Here is a 20912-nt window from a genome sequence, read left to right as displayed (position 1 = left end):
TGGCTGACGTCCTTTTAGGAACCTGGTCCAAGTCCAGCATGGGGCCCCTGTGAATAGGACAGTTATCTGCTGTCATCATCCTGCTTCAGGCGACCTGAAATTCCTTACCAACTACCCTACCCCCGAGAGTTTGGTGGTCGAGGCCTCTACCTCAAAGGAGGCTAGATAGTTGGAGCAAGAAGATTTTTTTCTTCTACTAGCCCTACATTATATTCGATGAACACTGCATGCCTATTGGGTAGTTACGCCCATTCCTTGCAGGAAATGGTTGCGCAGGTTCTGCCACAGATCACAGAGGAGGCCCGTGCCATTCTCTCCCAAGCATTGTCAGACGGGAGAGATGCGGCAAAGTTCACTATTCACTGTGGCCTTGAGACCACTGACTCGCTGAGCAGAATAATGTCATCAACAGTGGCCATTCTGTGCCACGGAAGGGGCTTTCAGTTGTGCCAGCAATATCCTGCCCTCAAGAGCAAGCAAGTACAGCAACCTCTGCAGGGCCATGGGCACGGCTGCTTTCGACCCCATGGGTCAGGCGGGCAGAGGTCCAGTGAGTCTACTCCTCTCCTGCAGCCTCTAACAATTCCTAGTCCGGCCCTTCATGATCATGGGCAGCCAGTTGGTGGCAGGATCAGCGATCAACTACACCATTGGCAAAATGTTACATCAGACAAGTGGGTTCTTTAGATAGTCCGAAGGGGCTACTCCTGCCCCTTTGAGACTACCCCTCCTCTATGCCTCTGACCTACGACCGGCTAACCTAGAACAACCTGAACTTGCTTTAGTAGGAAGTCAGGACTCTCTTGGCCAAGGGAGCCATAGAGAGGGTTCCAGCACCAGAAGTAGACTGTGGTTGCTATTCACGCTACTTTCTGGTCCTACAAAAGGACAAGGGCATCCTATTCAAGATTGGCTAGTCCTCAATTATTTCCTAAAAAAGGACAAGTTAAAAATGCTGACTCTGACTCAGGTCTTGTCTGCCCTAGACCCCGGAGATTGGATGGTAGCCTTGGACTTGCAGAACGCCTATTTTCACATTCCCATCCTGCCTGCCCATCGGTGTTATCTGCAGTTCACAATAGGCTGCAATCATTTTCAGTTCAGAGTGCTCCCATTTGGCCTTGCCAGGGTCCCTCGAGTGGTCACCAAGATGATGGTAGTGGTCGCAACTAATCTGCACAGATCTGTGGTACCAGTCTTTCCCTATCTCGAAGACTGGCTGTTGAGGACTGTCCTCTTCCACCTCCAGACTACGACTACAACAAACCTCCTGCGTTCACTGGGGTTCACTATTAACGTGCTGAAAGCAGACCTGACTCCTTCTCAGATGCTCAGATGCTCCCTTTTATCAGAGCTGTTCTGGACACAGTGCAGTTTTGGCCTATCCTCCCGAGTGAGGAGTCCAAAATATTCAGGCTATGATACTGATGTTTCAGCCTCTTTCCTGGATTTTGGTCAGTATGACTCTGAGGCTCCTGGACCTCATGGCCTCCTGCATCCTGCTGGTGACACATGCCTGATGCCATATACAGGCTCAGCAGTGGAACCGGAAGTTCCAGTGGGTGCAACATCAGGGGAATCTCTCTGACGTAGTCTAGATCTCAGAGGATACTGTACAGGATCTGGAGTGGTGGTTGACTGGCCACGATTGGGTCAGAGGCAGGTCCCTCTGACTTCCCCAATCAGATCACATAGTAGTGAAAGATGATTCACTCCTGGGATGGGGCCGCCATGTGGGAGAGGTGGAGATCAGAGGACTTTGGTGTCTGGCAGGATCCCTCCTCCACATCAACTTGCTGGAGCTCCAGGCAAATCACTTAGCACTGAAAGATTTTCTACCTTCCATCAAGGGGGAGATGGTTTAGGTGTTCATGGACAATACCACTGCCATGTTGTACTGCAACAAACAGGGCAGGGTGGGGTCCTGGACCCTTTGTCAGGAGGCCCTGCCTAGTGTATCATGAAAAGTGTCTCCATCCAGAGGTGGCACGAGGACGCTTTCAGAAGTGGGGAGAGCCTTGGTTAGATTTGTTCACCTCCACGGAGAATGCACAACATCAGCAATTTTGTGCACTGGAGTTTCTAAGGTGGCACTCGCTCTCTGACACTCTTCATCTTGAGTGGTGCTCAGGCCTCCTGTTAGCCTTTCCACCAATGCAACTCCTGTCCAGAGTGCTCATGAAAAACAGAAGTGATAGGGCCCAAGTCATTTTTGTAGGCTCCGGACTGGGCATGGAGATTCTGGTATCCTGAGCTTCTTCAACTGAGCATTGATCCTCCGATCAGGCTACCACTCTGGAGGATCATCTGTTGCAGCAGCAGGTGAGTGTCCTCCACCTGAACGTGTCCACTCTAAGTTTCCACTCTCAGCCTTCTTGCGTGGAGATTGAGTGGTGGCAATTGACAGCATTCAGCCTTCCTCCAGAAGTCTATGATGGGATTGAGGCAGCCAGGAGTCCCTCGACCAAGATTGTTTATCACTGCCAGTAGCAGAAGTTTATAAACTATTTTACAGAAATGTCTATTGATCCTCCTTCTGCTTCTCTTTTGCAAGTCCTTCTCTTTATGTTGACCCTTTCCTAGCAGGGCACTGCTCTGGGCACTCTTAAAGGCTGCCTTTTGGCCTTGTCTGCCTTCTTGACGTTGCCAGACTAAGCTTTTTATATTTAAATCCCCTATTGTGAGCAGATTTCTTATGGGGTAGGAGGGAACATATGTACAAGCGTACAAATGTTCCACCTGTCCCATTCTTCATGCTTCAGTGGGACCATATTTAGTTCTCAGCTTCACCTTTCAAACCCCTGCACAACTGCCCCTTCCAACTGCTTTCCATCAAAACAGCCTTCTAAGTGAGAATAACGTCTGCCAGGAGGGTGAGTGAAATGCAGGCTCTGTCATCAAAGCCTCCTTACCTGACCATCTTTCCTGATAAGTTGGTACTTCACACTATGGTTTCTTTCTTAACGAAAGTGGGAACACCATTCCACGCAGGGTAATCTGTCACCTTGTCCACTTTCTATGCTCCTTCACACCCCTCCAAAAGAGGAGGAGTGACTCCACCATCTGGACCCAAAAAGATTGTTTTCTTTCTACCTTGACTGCACTAAAGAGTTCCTGATGGACGACCAACTCTTTGTATGGAACATTGAATCAAAGAAAGGTTGTGTGCGGTGCAGAAGAGAACTATCATGTGATGGGTTGTCTTCTGCATCAAAATTTACTATGCTCTTTCCAAGAAACAGCCCCCGGAAGGCTTAAGAGCTTGTTCCACTAGAGCTAAGGCTGCGACCACAGCAGTACAACATGGTATTCCAGCACTTGACATTTGTCAGGCAGCAATTTGTGTGTCACTTCACACGTTCACAAAGCACTACTGCCTGAACAGTCAGGTTCACAGCAGATGGTTTTTTTGGTCGCTCTGTCCTGCAGGACCTCCTGGTCTGAATGTGTCCACAGTCTCTCCTCTTGGCATGGTATTTCTTGGGTATCTTTTCTAATGTAAGGACTCTATGGCTAGATGTCTCTATCAGATGGACAATTTACTTTCCTTCGGTAACGTTTTATCTGGTAGAGACATAATCTAGTCGCCGATTCTTTACCAACCTACCCATCCTCAGTGCACTGCGTACCGTTTTTTAGGATCCACACTCCTGGCGTGGAGAGTCCTTAAACGTGACTGATGTCAGCATGCTGAGATGGCACCTATATAGGTGAAGCAGACGTCATTTCCGGTGTGGATGAAGCCACGCAGAGCTGACCAACACCAGCTGCCCGCGTGCAAGGGTAATGCTCAAGCAAAAGTCTTCTGGAACCAGCCTGACACCTTGGATATTCTAAGGTAGGGAATCTGCGGCTAGATTATGCCTTTAACAGATAAGGTGTTACTGAAGGTAAGTAACTTGTCTGCTAATAATAAATGTCACCTAAGTGCAAATTAGCAACTGGTCAACACATTACAAGTAACCCAGCATGCAGTGGTATATCCATAGAGAACCTGTTTTTTGGTAAACATGCTTTCCTTATGTATGGTTATGTGACTAATTTTACTCACCTTCAGTTGGCCATTTATTGGGCATCATTTAAATTAGAGTCATAAAAGCCAATTGTACATGGAACGGCAATCAGTCAAATTTTTAAATTGTGTCTTGTTGTTTTACTTATACATTGTAATATCAAACCTTGCAGAAAGATTTCTCACAAAGTATTCAATCTTTCCTTTGCAGGCTTAATTCCATTGATGTAAAATATCAGATGTGGAAACTGGGAGTTGTGTTTACAGACAACGTAAGCAGAATGATTTGCATATAGCATGCAACCAATTGTGTTTTAAGAAATGTAACTGTAATATGTTCGGCACATTAACATGAGAGGGTCTCATGCACAACTGGGCACAATGATAACTGCTTCGAAATACGTGGGATTTTATAATGTTTCTATAGTAAAATATGTTCATAGTTTGATGACGATTGACACGCAGGCAAATTACCCTGCTTTCCTATAATTTGTTCAGCAGTCACAAACACCCTTACATTAATTGACATGAGTGCATATTTTGCAAAGCTGTTTTAGGTCATGCTAAAAATAATATGCAAAATGTGCATGAGTGAAATTGTACGTGCTTCTGTGGATGAATGAGTGAGTATTTGTGTGTTTTTATAGGTACTGCCTAAAAATGTGCATAGCTTGGAGATGTAGCTTTCCACCATCAAAATAGTAAAATGCAAGGATGTATGTTCCTCAGCTTATCAGGCATTGTTGGAAACTCCCATCTGCACATTTATTTGTATGCCAATGGATGCTGATGATATATCAAAAGTTGTCACCAATGTGCCATGTCCTGCATTATGCCAGGATGAGCACCAATAAATGAAAGATGCCAAGAAGAGGCCAATAAATACCACTATTTTCTTAGAACAGTGTTACCCAGATGTGGGTATCATCAGGAGAAGAAGTCAACATTATGCTAAGAATTACACCACTAGGCCAAGGCCACTTCATTTCCTGATGTAGGTTCCCTCGCACATTTGGTACCCATAGTACGGCAAGAACTTCCACCTTTTGATGTATAGCTCTAGCTGCAGATTTCTTACCTTTAGAATATTCCTATGCCACAGACATGATCTAGAGAAATGTTCCATCCATGCTCCTGTGTGCTGACGGATGGCACAGGGTCACTCTGCAGATCCCGAGCTCCTCTACTAACTTTGTTGGCCTTGAATGACTTCAAAATTCTTCTACAATAAGGTGCAAGGGATAATTTCTCCACCAAAAATAACTGCTGATGTCAGTCATTGACCCACAATATGTGCCTGGGGTGCGGTCATGGCTCCAAGTCATATGACAAATGTGTCCTAATGCACCCAAACACAATCTGGGCAAATCTTTACACTGGGGAACATAAGACGAGGTTGCAGGCAAAGCACAAGACCGAGCCTCATTCCCAGCAAGTCATGGTCTCAACGCTATTTCTGCCAAAAGTCAACTTGTCGTCTGAAGTCTTCCGGTAAGTCCAAGTTTAAAACAAATCATAAGCGTGAAAAAGGTAAGCAGGACTCAACCTATCGCCACCATTCAAAGGCTGTTGAGAAGTTGTAAGGTTGTCTAGCTAAAGATCACACACTTTGGTCTCACCCCGATTGTTCCATGAATGTTCAAATTATGCTAAGAATTGTCACCACCATTATGCCACAAGTTATTAGCATAATTGCCCAAGCCATCATTAAGACAGAGGGGAGAACCAACATGTCGCGGGTACCACCACTGGGCCATGAATTACCACCGATAGTAATTTACCTGCATTACACTCATAGCAACCACTGTCAGGACATAGATGTCAACATAATCAATATATATATATATATATTTATATATATATATATATATATATATATATATATATATATATATATATATATATATATATATATATATATATATATATATTTATATATATATATATATACATATATATATATATATATATATATATATATATATATATATATATATATATATATATATATATATATATATATATATATATATATATATATATATATATATATATATATATATATATACAGTGCTTATCACTTGTTTCCCCACTACTAAGCCCAGCACAGTGGTGCCATGGCAAACAGCCCCTACATGATAGAGACACTGCAGCTGAACACAGAGGTCCCTCCTGTGCACAACAGACTTTTTCCCCTGGAGGGAAGAATTCCAGGATCAGGCTGCTGTGGCTTACCGCTTGGGGACCCCATAATGCCATTGGTGAGCAGTTGGTGAGGCTCCAGCACGGGCAAGCCACGCAGGCACAGCTCATTGAGATACAACAGACTGGGTGAAATAGCCTCCTGAAGGTTACTCTGAGTCTGAAATTGTATGGATCTCAATGCTATTTTATTCAATATGGAGGCTTACACCGCTTGAGTTATGACAGGAATACATTGTTTTGATCTCTGAGGTGCTCAACAATCTTCTAAGAAGACTAATCTTAAAATGAGCCAGCTTCAGCAGTTTCATTCTGAGAATCCTGAACCAAAATTGCAGTGAACGTTTTGTTAACTTTAAAACAATGTTCTCTGAACTCTTAGAATATAGGTGAAATTGGCAATACAATAATATTTAGCTGTCTGATCAAAATATAATATTCTGATTGGCTAACAAGTGAACTCAAACTGACACTGCCTCTACAATTGTGACCAACTCAAAACAATTATCAAGGGGCTGCACTTCCTTCAATCATACCATCCTGTAGAACACAATTTCTTTTCCAGCGCTGCTCCAAGATCAAAGGTTTCTGTTGCTTCCATCCACAGATCCGAGCCCCCACTAGTATTGTTCATCCCACTTCTGAAGCGACATCCATTTGATGTTGCTTACAAATTTGTCGTAGTGCTAAACCTGGAGAAACATTCTCTGGCAAGGAATCTTGAGAAAGACTTCTCAAAGAAAATCATTTGAGTAGTGAATGTTCTATTTAAGGGTGCCTACTGTTTCAAGCTTACCTTTTTATATGAAACAGAACATTTCTCCAGTGCTTTGAAAGATATCACCTTCTCTAATTGTCGCCCACTTCCCTGTATCAGTTCCAACCAAACATTTTAGAACAATGTCTTCTAGCCATCAGTGTTCTGGCAACAGTGTCACACCCAACCTATGAGCATAACTTCTTGAGACAGTCAAGCATTGCGGTTGCAAAACATTCATACATATAAATTAAATAAGTTATTAAGAAGAGACACCTTCAACACGCCCCTTCCAAATGCTGGATTGCAAAACCCAAATTTTGATTCAGTTACAAGTAACTGAATCGCAATTTAGGCTTTTTACATCCCAAAAAGCATTTTTCTACTTGGTACTTGTATGAGAAGACTTGCAAGAGGAAAATAGCCTTTCTTCCATCAGTGGCTTACCTCTTACACCGGTTTGTCCCCCGCACTGGGCTAAATAACGGTAAAACAAATGGCTTGTCCCAAGTTGTGTGGATATTCAATGCATTTCCAGCATAAACACGTTTTGTATTCCTGTTCTGTGTGCTCCCTTGCAAAGAGTGTGCTTCTAAAGTGTAGTGCTAGAATCTAATTTAATCCATCAAGTATTCCTTATGGACCATACCACGCATTACAAAGAGTTTCTTTTATGGTTTCTTAATATTTAATCATAAATTATCCGCCCCTTATAGCTGCTCAAATATGACTCTGATTCATTAAATTCCTCAACATTTTTTTGCAAACCGTTTAACTAATATGGATAGGTACGAACCGCAGTTTGAATCTTAAACTCGGCTACATTCTGGGCATGTGACTTACAGCCAGATTCATGAAGCATTTTTGCGGGCGCAAACGGTGCGAATCACAGAATTCGGCCGTTTGCGCCCGCAAAAATTGCATTAGAAATTCATCATTGGGTCATGTACTCGCAAATTGAAAAATCGCAAAAAATTGCGATTTTTCAAATTGCGATCACATTTAAGGAATCTCAATTTGAGATTCCTTAAATGATATTCATGACCCAATATAAAATTGCGAATTCGCTATTTTTGGACGCAATTTACCGCGAGGTCAAACCTCGCGGTAAATTGCGAAAACTCAGAAAAATGCATTTAAATGCATTTTTCTGAGTTGCATGTTACACACACACACATGTCCTTTGGACATGTGTGTGTGCAACACCTGTGTCAGATTTCATTTGAGGGGTGCTACAGGGTGTCCTGTGGACACCCCTGGCACCCTTCAAATCGCAATCTTATTTGCGATTAGCTAATTGCTAATCGCAAATAAGGAATACTCCCCATTCATTCCTATGGGCCTTTTGGCCCATAGGAATGAATGGCGAGTTATTCCTTATTTGCGATTAGCAATTTGCTAATCGCAAATAAGGAATCTGTAGGAATCGCATTTTATTATGCGATTCCTACATGAATGCCGTTTTGCGAGCCCCTAATAGCGAATCGCTATGATTCGCTATTAGGGGCTCGCAAAACGGCCCGTTGATGAATCAGGTGGTTAATGTTCCCATTCCTAAAGCATTAAACCAATCACAGCACTCACAATCTTTTTTCAGGCATGGGACCATGGGTAACTGCTGTCAATCACCACCCATTAAATCCTATGTTGAACAGTCTCGGATTCCCTCAAAATAATAGCAACCACATGCCAATTCAAGTCTTCACTATTCATAGGCACATTCCTATTCTATTTGCAGGGCATCCACTTTCCATCCATATCTCTTAGCCATATTGTTTCCCCTTGTTTTCCCCAATTTCTTGCATTTCTTGCCCTGACATGTACTGTACCCACATGGCTGTCTATCTATGCTTGTGAATGCACTGGTAAACTGGCATGAAGACTGTGTAAATGCCAGTATGTGTTGGGGATGCAGTGAATGCCAGTATGTGATGGGGAGGATAACATTCAGGGTTTCATGGGAAGCGTGGGATCAGAAAGGACCTGGACAAGTGGGGTCAGCGGTGAAGGTGTGGGTGGGCTACTCAGCCAGCCCGGAAAGACATTGGGCCTGATTACGATGACAGTCGGATGAGCATCCGACCTACATTACAGCAGAGTGTTACTGATGGATAAGTAGTCGGTGGTCCCACCCACCAGATTAGGATGCAACCACTGTGTAGGTGGTTAGAAACACTACTTTTTCTATTGTGGCTTGTGGTGCAGCCCGGAAAAACGCTGCAGCACAAGCCACAATAGAAAAAGGGATGTTTTTAAACGTCCATGCAATCTATGCCCGGCACCATGTGCTGCCTGGCACGTGGTGCATAGATGTTTGGTGGGGCACCACATGTGCCGGTCCAGGCCACATCACGGAGGCTGCTGGCAGTCGTACCACCATGAAAAGGCTGCACAGACACTGCCAAAAAACACAAACTGGATACTCATTTCCTAAAGATTTTAGAAAAAACTGATCGATTCCAAGCCTACCACTCATAACATACATACAATGTCATACTCAATCACCCTCACACAGACCACAGATCAAGGCATAACAATTGTATAAAAAAACAGGATGTGCACCAAGTCCCCTCAAAATGTATGACAATAGTATGATAGAAATGTAACCAACTCAGGTCTTCATCATATTACAATAAGCATCTGCAGAGTTGATTTACAATTTGTATAATATCATAGCAGAAAAAAAGAACAAAAAGAGAAATATAATAATCAAAAATTTAACATCAGAGGAAACTTTTCAAATATATTCATTGATTTTCCAGAACAAGTAAATCAGATGAGTTTGTGGAGGGAACATATTCACAGCGCCCAAATCTTCAGGATAAGATATTTATGTGTGATATATTATTGTATTTATAAGGAAAAAATGAAAAAATAAAGTAATGTTTAATATATTTTGGATGTTGTGAAGAATATAGTTTGTGGTCTAGCCATAGTGGTCAACAAGTTCAAATTCCATTGGTAGAGTATCCAGATTGTGTTTTTTTGGCTGTCTTTCCCCTGCCTCTCTACCTACATTTAACTTCAGGGGTCCCCTTTTTCATGAGTGGTTGCAAAGACACTGCCTCCATTGTAGGGATTAGGCTCCTTGAGCATGTCAAAGGTGGCGGTCTTTTCCCCGCTCACTGAGCTCTGACCGCCGGTATCATAATCCGGCAGTTGGACGATTGCCCTAGATATAGGTTGGACCACCACCTACTGGCTGTCGGTGGAGGTCCGCCCAACATCGAATTCAGAACCTTTGTATGGTTAGCCACATGGGCGCATTTGCTGATGTGGACCTGCCAAGCTGTTAGGTAATCTTTGTACTGGGGTGGTTGTAGTTTCCTGCTCACTCAAAGGTCTGCTCATACTTCCCCTTCAAAATGTTATACCACAAAGAGATCCATACTTTGCTCAGATGCACATACTTCTAAAAGAATGTATGGAGTTGCAAGCTTTCAGGCATCACAAATTTCCTCAACTTTGTAATGTTTCCTCCTGACTTCTACTATGGGAATGCATTTAGTCCTACCCTTGCAAAGAGTTTAGCTGCCTTTGTCTCCAAGGTTGGAAACTGCCTCAAAAGTATTGTTGAATACCAACATACTTATGAGTATTTTATTTATTTTGAAGTTTCATAAAACAAAAACTTTACATGTAAGCATCAGAGCGCTATTCCATATCCAGAAATCACAACAGGACAATAAGCTCAAAAGTGATCCATTATATGAAGCTGAGTAAAAATAATTGTGAAATGTGTATGCATTATAAAACAAATGAAATATAATACTTCAACCTATCACTTGTTCCTTTGTAATTGTTTCAAAAAGATGATTTAGATGGAAACACAGAGATTATGAAAGAATCACATTAGGAAATGATCCACAGATATATCATCCTGCAAAGAATTATACATGGGTATGTGTATTGAGGACTGGAATAGCTTCTTGTTGTTCATTACCTTTTAAATAGGAACCACTCAAAACAACCCAAAAAACCTTTCTTGGCCCTGGACTCATAAGTGCACAATTTCTACCGTAAATTATAGAAAGTGTATATTTCCTGATTCTCAGAATCAGAAATGTCACATTACCATCGCAAAAGCTTTGGATTATCAGGCCCTTACATTAATGGCTTTGTGTATTAGGCCATATAATGGATTTGGGCCATGACTAAATGAGCATAAAGTGGCATCACATGATCGAATATGGGATGACTAATTCTGCCATCTTGCTCCAAACTATTTAATTTTTTCGAGTCTGCTTCATAGAACTTCGCTGTATTTTTGGATGCCAGTACCCCATTATTCTAACTTTATTGTTAATTTTTTAGCTCTTGTTCTCCGGTCTCACGTTTGAATTCACTTACTTTATTTGTTTGTCTCTAATGTAGTACGCTAGATATTCTTATGTTAGAAATAGGGGTCTCTAGTTGGCAGAGGTAGGTACCTTTTCCCAAGTACGGACCCTTGCTTCTAGTCAGGGTAAGGTGGGATACACACTTGAGATAACCCCCACTCACCTAAGGCAATGTGTAAAGTATTTGTACACCAAACATACAGTATTACAGTGCAAATGGACACCACGTCAAGATAGAAAAATAAACAAGACCAAAACGACAAAAATCCAACATACAGGTAGTAAAATAGCACTTGAACACAGTTATTTCCGAAATAAAGCTTGTAGAAAACAAATAGCTCCACCTGGCGCTATTACGACATCGTGACAGCAATACATTAAAAGTACGGCGTTGGACTGCGAAGTGTGCCTCGTCGGGCACGGAGTCACACAGACCATCAAAAAAAAGTACCTTTGGATTTTTTTTTTTAAACAGATTTTATTGCCTTTTTCCATATTACACTCATCAATCAATCATTTTGACAAGGCTACAATTTGCAGTCCCTTTTCGTCTCGTAAAAATTCATTACATGTGTCCAGTGAGTTTGCATTATTGGTATTGTTAACAGTAACCACTTTACTTGTCTTAACCCTCACAATCAATTCTGTTTATTGTTCATTCTTCCCCCCATCCCCCGCAACTAACCAGAGACCTGATTACCCCCCACCCTCCCCCAGACTGCTGTCTCCTATGGTCACAGGTTGGGCATTATTTTTCGCTTCCCCTTGTTGTGTATTTTTACATCGCCCTGTCGTTTCCTTCCGGCTCTATCCTCACTCAGGTCGCAGGCTTCTAGGGATTCTCATAAACAGTACCTTTGGATAACGAAGTCTGTGACTATCTCCGGCATCATAGAGTGAGGCGTCGGTGCCAAGGTCGAGGCTGGCTCCTTGGCTGCCAAGGGGGAGATGAGGCGTTGTGTCCGTGAGAACATGTCAAATCCAGCACAGGGGAAGTCGGTTGCGTCATTGGTGAGGTGTTGGTTCCAGTGATGGTGTTAAGTCGGCAGGTTAATGGAGTCGCCCTCGGTGGTTATTGGCACCGCGATAACAGGATGTAGGTGCTAGTGCTGTCAGGGTCGGTGCGAGCGCTGGCATCGGGAATGGTGACAACTGCAAGCATCGAAGGCCATTTGAGCTGCAGTGCAGGCCGGGCCGTGCCTCGTGCACTTTACGAGCAGTGCCCATGGTATCGGTGCAGAGTTGCGGCAACACAGCGGCGTCACTGACATATAGGAGACAGGTTTTCTTGCTTCTTTCAAGTTGCTTCTAGCTCCCAACAGCAGAAATAACCTCCAGATGCCCAAAACTGGAATAGGCACGCCCTAGCAGATCGAAACACACATCAATAGAGTTCAGGGGAGCTGGGGGTGAAGTCTTTGTGCCCCTGAGACTTCAGAACAGGAGGCAGCACACACAGGCCTTTGGAGATTCTTCTTCAGGCAGGTTCACAGAAAAGTTCCAGTCTTTGTCCTTTCCTTGGCAGAAGCAGCAACTGCAGACCAACCCCCACACAGCAAAGGGGCAGTACTCCTACTCACAGCTCTCCAGCTTTTCTCCTTGGCAGAGGTTTCTTTTGAGGCCAGAAGTGATCTAACGTTCTTGTGTTTAAGGTTCACTACTTATACCCCATTTTGTCTTTTGTTCTTCTTGGTGCAATGGTCTCTGATCCCAGTCCATACCAGTTGTGTCCGCACTGGTGCAGTATGACCAAAGGGCTGGCGACAGCATTGTGCAAGGAAGACAGGCCTGATTCAGGTGCAAGGAAAACTCCTACCACTACTCTAAATGCAGCCAAGATCTATTCAGCTTAGCTCTGAGTCATCCAGGAAGGACCGGGCACACCTCAAATACCCCAGTGGCTGTCTACAGTGAATGCATATCCCCAGCCCCTGTCGCTCCAAAACCAGACAGTCAATCCACAAACAAGCAGAGGCACACAGAATGGTTAAACAAGAAAATGGCTAATTTCGAAAAGTAGCCTTTTCCAACACACAATTTTTAAACCATTTTTACTAAAAGATGTGTTATCAAATTCTGTGTTCAGAGAGCCTAAACTTTATTCCTATATCTTGTACCAATGGTAAGTTACACTTGTACGATGTTACAAAGCATCTCCCATGCTACCCTATGGGATATATCGTCTTTCAATAGTGAAAAACGAAATTGGCAGTATTTCACTATCAGGACATGTCACACACACCAGTACATGTACTACCTTTCAGATACACTGCACCCTGCCCATGAGGGTACCTTGGGCCTATCTGAGGGGTGTCTTACATGTAAGAAAGGGGAAGGCTAAAGCCTGGCAAGTGGGTACACCTAATGATTGGGTATCAACCTGCGCACAGAGTAAGAAAAGTTTTAATCCTTATTCGTTCAATGAATCAAATTAAACAGTGCGTGCTGCTGTGAATTCTGGGATCAGCCTGTGTCCCTTGACTAAAATGATGAACAAGTAGGTGCGGAGAACCACTCCATTCCTATTTGCAACGTACAGCTATAGTCCCCATGGATTCAATATAATAATTGACAAACTCATACATTTGAACCAAAATCAGACAGCAATCCAAAAGACGACTTTGCGGCCACGACGCTCAGAACAATGAATCCCAGTTGCTAATATGAGGTTTTACAATAGGAGAACGCACGATAGGAGCTAACTCCAGCTTCCGATTTTCTTGAAAAGATTTAGAGGAGACCATGGAAGATTCATTCGCATCAACGTTACCCCCCTGAAGAACGGTTTCACCCAAAATGCATTGATTGGGGATGTTTGAATGTGATGCAATTCCATGAGGGTTGCTAAAAATGCAATGCATTCGTAAATTACTCATAGTGTGATAAACAGTGAACTATGTATTGTAATGTTGAATTTACAACATAATTTATATTTAAATATAAATGCAAATATTGTTTTTGAACAACATTTTGGATTACTGTTTGATTTGGTTAAAATTTATGAGTTTGTCAATTATTATATTGAAGCCTTAGGGGCTATAGCTGTGTGCTGTGAATAGGATCGGGGTGGTTCTCCGCACCTACTTGTTCATAAAGTGGGTACACTTGCCAGGACGACATGGACATTTAAAACTGTGCCCAGACACTGTAGTGGTAGGTCTGAGATACCTTTTCAGGACTACTCATGTGGGTGGCACAATCAGTGCTGCAGGCCCACTAGTAGCATTTGATTTACAGGCCCTGGGCACACACAGGGCAGGGACAAGGGACTTATCAGTAAATCAAACAGCCAATCAATGAAACACCAATCCATAAACACAATTTATCCTGGGAGCCTATTCACATTAGGAGGCCAAAAAGCAAAACGTCTGAGGGAGGGGGGGGGGGGGGGGGGAATCTGCTGAAAAAGCCAAGTCTAACACCTTCAGTTTCATTGCTATTCAACAGGATAAATATTGCACATTTAAAGTAGGATTGCCTAAAATTGGTAAAGGTTGTGATGAAATAAGGGCACACTAAAAGTAGTTATCCTATGGTGAACTGAAACATGTTTTGGAATGCATATTTTAAAACACTAAGGGCCCGATGTAGGTCGCCCAATACCGATTTCTGCTGTTACCGACCGGTATTTGGCATTTGACATGTAGGTGTCTCTGAATTTACAGAATCGGTATATTTACCGATTCGGTAAATTTACCGCTTCCGTATTTTTCCGAATCGGTAAATATACCGATTCTGTAAATCCATATGTGGGTGGCACAGTTTGCAGTGCCACAGGCCCTTAGGAATTCATAATTTACCACCCAATCCTATTGGGTGGTAAAATACCGAATTCCAGTGTACATGCACATCTGTGCATGTACACCTATGCCATGTGACACACAGACATGCCCTTAGGGCATGTATGTGTGCCACATGGTACACAAGCCTGCAATTGGGGTGCTACAGGGTGTCAAAGTGACACCCCGTTCCCCCTGCCAGGATTTGGTATTTACCGAATCAGTAAATAGCGATTCTGTATTTCCCATAGATTCCTATGGGCTTCAAGGCCCATAGGAATCAATGGGAAATACCGATTCGGTAAATAGCGAATCTTACAGATTCGGTAATTGAAAAAGTTAAATTACCTACATCTGCCTATAAGATCCTTATATATAGTCAGGTGGTAACAGAAAACCCTCTAATATGGAAATCATTTTCCCCACCCTAACACCCTAAGTAAGGCACAGGGAATTCTAACAGTGAATCTGCTTCCGAATTTAGAAATTACTCAGAAAACCTAATTTTCATTCGCAATCAAATGTAAGTCATGTTCCAAGTGATGAGTGAGTGGAAGCACAGAAACCTACATGTTTAAAATTGTTCTAAATTGCCTTTGTCTGTTTTAAAAAGCTATTTGTTTATCTGGTTACTGAGAATGGGTATTTCTCTAACATGCTCTTTTTTTCCAATTAGTCCTATCTCTACCTGGCCTGGTACATGACAATGTCTATCCTCGGCCATTACAATAACTTCTTTTTTGCTGCTCATCTCCTTGACATCGCCATGGGCTTCAAGACACTTCGAACCATTCTATCATCAGTGACACACAATGGCAAACAGGTATGTAGCTCATTTTGGCAAACTGATGCATTCATATTTTCAACAGTAGGGTTGTGCAGGCAGCGCAATCACATGATGCTGCCATCTGTTTGACAAGGGGGATCACTGACAGAATATCGAGGAGCAAAATATCGACCTGCCAAAATATTGTGGAGAAAATATAGAATGCCAGAATATCGAATTCCTATCTTCAAACAGGTAAGTACAAAAATATCGACTCAGAAATATGGTTGTAAAAAATATAGACAGTCAAAATATTGAATTTTTTAAATGTCTTAAAAGTAATTTAAAATTAATATAATAATAAATATAATTAATTTAAACATACGTAAAATACTTAAATAAACTTAAAATTAATAAATAATTAAGGTAACTTAAAAGAAATTTTTTAATTTTAATAAATATATATATATATATATATATATATATATATATATATATATATATATATATTATTAACAAAACATATACAATATTTTGAATGTAGGATAGCGAGAGGGTTAAATTTACTATTACCACTCCAGTGAGTGCAACAGTAGAGAAAACATTGGATAGCGGGAGAGTAAAAATTACTCTCTGTCTGCCCAGCGCCGAGACACCATTCGTGGTATTTGTTGCGCTTTATAAGTTTAAAAAATAAATAAACTATTCCCACTCCAATGAGTGCAACAGTAGGGAAAGCATTGGATAGCAGGAGAGTAAAAATTACTATTCCCTCTCCAATGAGTGCAACAGTAGGGAAAGCATTGGATAGCGTAGGGGTAAAAATTACTATTCCCACTCCAGTGAGTGCAACAGTAGGGAAAGCGTTGGATAGCGGGAGGGTCGAAATTACCATTCCCACTCCAGAGAGTGCAACAGTAGGGAAAGCGTTGGATAGCGTAGGGGTAAAAATTACTATTCCCACTCCAGTGAGTGCAACAGTAGGGAAAGCTTTGGATATGGGGAGGGTAAAAATTACTATTCCCACTCCAGAGAGTGCAACAGTAGGGAAAGCGTTGGATAGCCTAGAGGTACAAATTACTATTCCCACTCCAGAGAGTGCAACAGTAGGGAAAGCGTTGGATAGCGTAGGGGTAAAAATTACTATTCCCACTCCAGTGAGTGCAACAGTAGGGAAAGTAAATACTTCATATATGAATTAAATTAAATTAAATAATAATACCAATTACAAATAATATAAAATAATTAACAATTTTATATATATAATAATCAATTAAAAATACAAATGAAAATTAATTAGTAAAACAAATTACCTACTTAATACAAATTATTTACCAATTCACACTAAATTATTTAACAATTAATAAAAAATTTAAATATTACAACAAAAATAAGCAATTAATAAATGAAAAAAAATAATTATTTATAATTCAATTACTTCCCACACGATTCCCCTATAAACGCACAACCCACTGCTGAAAAGAAATTAATAAAATTAACATAATTATCAATAAATCAATTAATTTAAACTATTGACCAATTATATTTTTATTAATTACCAATTAATAATAATTAACAATTAATTCAAAATAAATACCAATAAATAAAATAACATATTTAATTAATTATATTTAAATTACTTCCCACCCTATTCCCCTATAAACCAACAACCCGCTGCAGAAAATACATTAATTTTATTAACATCATTATCAATGAATCAATCAATTAAAATTAATTTCCAATTATATTTAATTAATTACCAATTATTAATTAATTACCAAATAATTCAACACAAATACCAATAAATAAATTAACATATTTATTTAATTATAATTAAATTACTTCCCACCCTATTCCCCTATAAACCCACAACCCGCGACAGAATTATATTACGCAAAAATTAAATACAACTAAATTAATTAATTAAAATGAATTATAAAATAAATATAGACTTTTCACACATATAGTAACATAAAAAACACTTTAAAAAATTATTATTAACTTACTTACCTCAAATTCGATATTTTTGTTATCTATATTCTGTCCATTCGATATTTTGTCAATTCTATATTTTGGATTCAATAGTAATGCTATTCTATTCGATATTTTGCTATTCTATTCGATATTTTTGTAGTCTATATTCTGTCCATTCGATTTTGTGTCCATTCTATATTTTTAACTCGATATTTTGGCCAGTCAATATTTTTTATTCGATATTATGACTGTATACCGGAAACAATGCAGTGAGTGGAATTGGATTTATTAGCACTTTAAGTGTAGTGGACTCCCGTTCTCTAGATTTCATCTGTTTGACAAGGGGGATAGCTGATTGCGGGTAAGCATAATATTGCCAGTTTGTTACTGCCAACAAGACTTAAAAGTCAATGGAAACAATGCAGTGAATGGAACTAGATTTTGAGTGTAATTGATTCTTTTCCTCTACACTTCATCTTTAACTTGACGGGCATATTTACAAAGCAATGTCGCAGCGTGGTGCTATGCCTAGTTTGGCAACGCTGTGCTCTAACATTTTTTAAATGCAAGGATGCACCTTATTCAAAAGAATACATCACACCCCTGTGTTTCCCTTACCGCTGGTGAAAAAAAAGCTGCCTAGACAGGGTGCGCAGGTACCCTGCTGTCATGTTGCAAAGGTGCCTGCACTGCGGGGCAGATAGTTTATGTGTAGGAAGGGACATATTCCTGCACATGAACAATCAATGATGGCAATTTGCTCCTGCTATGTGTAGGCAGAGAAAAAAAAGGAGGAGAAAGTAATAGTTTCCCCTCGCATCGCCATGGTAAGACCAGGTATTTCCTGGTGTTAGTGTTTGGCACTGCCTCATCCTTGTAAATCTGGGGCAGCGTCAAAAAGCAATGGGTGTTGCGGTGGAACGCCCACTGCAAGATCCATGGCACGCCCCTTTGTGACAGAGGACTGCTTTGGAAAGGGGCATATTTACAAGGTGGTGGCATTAAGCCATGGTAAGTGACTTAGCGTCACCGTGTAAATATGGGAATGGAGCTATGCCACCGGAGTGTCAAAAAAAGTGATGCTCCGGTGGCAAATGGGGCAAATGCCCCAACATGTAAACAGTGTATGAGTTTTGGCTTACTGAGCGTAAATGTCACTTGATTAAGGATCTCTATAGTAAAATATGATGGCAAGGCTGATACAGTTGCTTGCCCCAATGTTGACTCTTATTTAAAGATGTGTTTTGAAGAAACCGTGATTCATTCTCCTGAGAGGCATTTCCCGAAGTCCCTTTTCCATTGGCTTTCGTGATAGTTACACCATGGTGTTTCTAATGTTGCGGCAGTATCTGTAATTATTTTTACAAGTATGCTAGACATGGGTGAGAGAAAATAGTTGCACATTGAGAAGTTATATTCATCAAATATTGAGCTGAGGTTACACAGAGGTCACAATTTCAAAAATACAGATCCAAGAAACATAGTGGTCCTTACAAACTGGAGTAGCGAAATTAACCTTTTCCATAAAATGATGAGTACATTGTTGTGTTTTATTTTCTTTCAGCTCAGCTTGAGATTCTCAGTGCTACATCAAGTTGGCCTTTTAGATTTCTCTACAGCTGCACCAAGTTCCATTCATGAAATGATATTCTGATTTTTCTGGCACAGAGTTTAGAGCTCACGTCCATTCAGAGAAATGTGAAGTTCTAACTGGTCCTCCGGCAGGACACATTGTGTTCTAGTCCAGAAGCCGATTCACTGTCCATCTACAGGAGATAGCTTTTACACTAAAAGAACAAGCAGGCTTAATTGGAAGTTTGTGTTCCACAGTGTCTTTGATGGTGAGCAAGAGGCTAGAACACAAACCCTTCAAGTAGGTTTCTAGTCCCAGGAACACAAGAAAAAAACTCTCCACTTGCCTCGAATAGATGTTCAGTGAAGCATCAGGAAAGTTCTCTTTTTTTTGGTTCTGGACAGCTTTGTACCAGAAGCATGCCAAGCAGGGTAAATAAAAGGTGAGAAACAGCCAGCAATTGGTTATAACTTCTAAGCATATCAAACTAACAATTCCTAGCGTCCCTCTCTCATCTTTTGCAGCAATGTGATCATATGTCCTAACTAAGGATATGTTTTCAGGCAAAATCTACCCTAACATCAATTTTAACATTTTGGTGGCATCTTTGGGCTTCTGCTGATAGGCAAGAAGAGAAGTATTCAGAAAGGAACAACTACTCCTACAGAAGATAAACAAGCATTGACAAAGCCAATGGTCTGACGTTGGCTGCTAGCCTTCTGGCAATTCTTGTTTTGTTGTGTCATGTTTTATGTACAACTTTATTGTTGAAAAAGCTGCCCAGCTCTCACCAATCTAAAAAAATAAAAACATTGGGTAAGGGCAAAAAATGTTCTATTTTCAAAAAAAACAGACACTACCATTTTCACTCCAGTCACTGAAGGAACTACTTCGTGTGTGTGGATGTGCTCCTTGTCAAATAGCTCATGCCATAAGTAATTGTAAAGGCAGCCAGTTACTGAAATAGTTTGATGCATTGCCTCCTTAATGCATGCTGGAGAAGGTGGAAGAAAGATGTTAATGAAGCAACAACAGACTAATAGAGGAAGTCTACCTGCAAATCCGTATAAGTAAATGTGCTATACACATAATATTTGTAAAATCGAAAGGTCTTGGCTAACAAAGACCCAAAAATACGAATTGCTTTGGCTTTGGCTGCAAGCCTCTTGCTCTTGAGAAAGAAGGCACGCAAGAAAGAAAGAAAAGAAAGATAGAAACAAATCAATAAAGAAATGCAGTGGCAATAGAGCACACTGATTAGGTTGAATTATAAGTTTATTGGAGCTGAAGGCAAGCAAGAAAGCAGGCAAGAAAGAAAGAAAGAAAGAAAGAAAGAAAGAAAGAAAGAAAGAAAGAAAGAAAGAAAGAAAGAAAGAACGTAAGAAAGAAAGAAAGAACGAAAGAAAGAAAAAGAATAAAAGGCAGAAAAAAGAAGGGGGAAAGATGGAAAATGGAGAAAAGAAGAAAAGAAAGAGGAAAAGGGAAAAAGAAAGGAGCAAGGAAAGAAAG

General features: G+C 40.9%; 1 protein-coding gene across 1 annotated transcript in view; it reads left to right on the top strand.

Moving 5' to 3' along the window:
• The window catches only part of RYR2 (ryanodine receptor 2), a 3481211-nt gene that overhangs the window by 3307856 nt on the left and 152443 nt on the right, over positions 1–20912 (top strand). Inside the window, exons 97-98 of the mRNA XM_086925791.1 lie at positions 4224–4284; positions 15767–15913. Coding sequence (XP_086781917.1) covers positions 4224–4284; positions 15767–15913 — 208 coding nt within the window. The remainder of the gene's footprint in view (positions 1–4223; positions 4285–15766; positions 15914–20912) is intronic.

This window comes from Lissotriton vulgaris, chromosome 6, assembly GCF_964263255.1.
Source record: "Lissotriton vulgaris chromosome 6, aLisVul1.2, whole genome shotgun sequence".
Classification (NCBI taxonomy): domain Eukaryota; kingdom Metazoa; phylum Chordata; class Amphibia; order Caudata; family Salamandridae; genus Lissotriton; species Lissotriton vulgaris.
The sequence above is the reverse complement of the archived record's forward strand: the minus strand, read 5'-3'. Positions and strand labels throughout refer to the sequence as shown.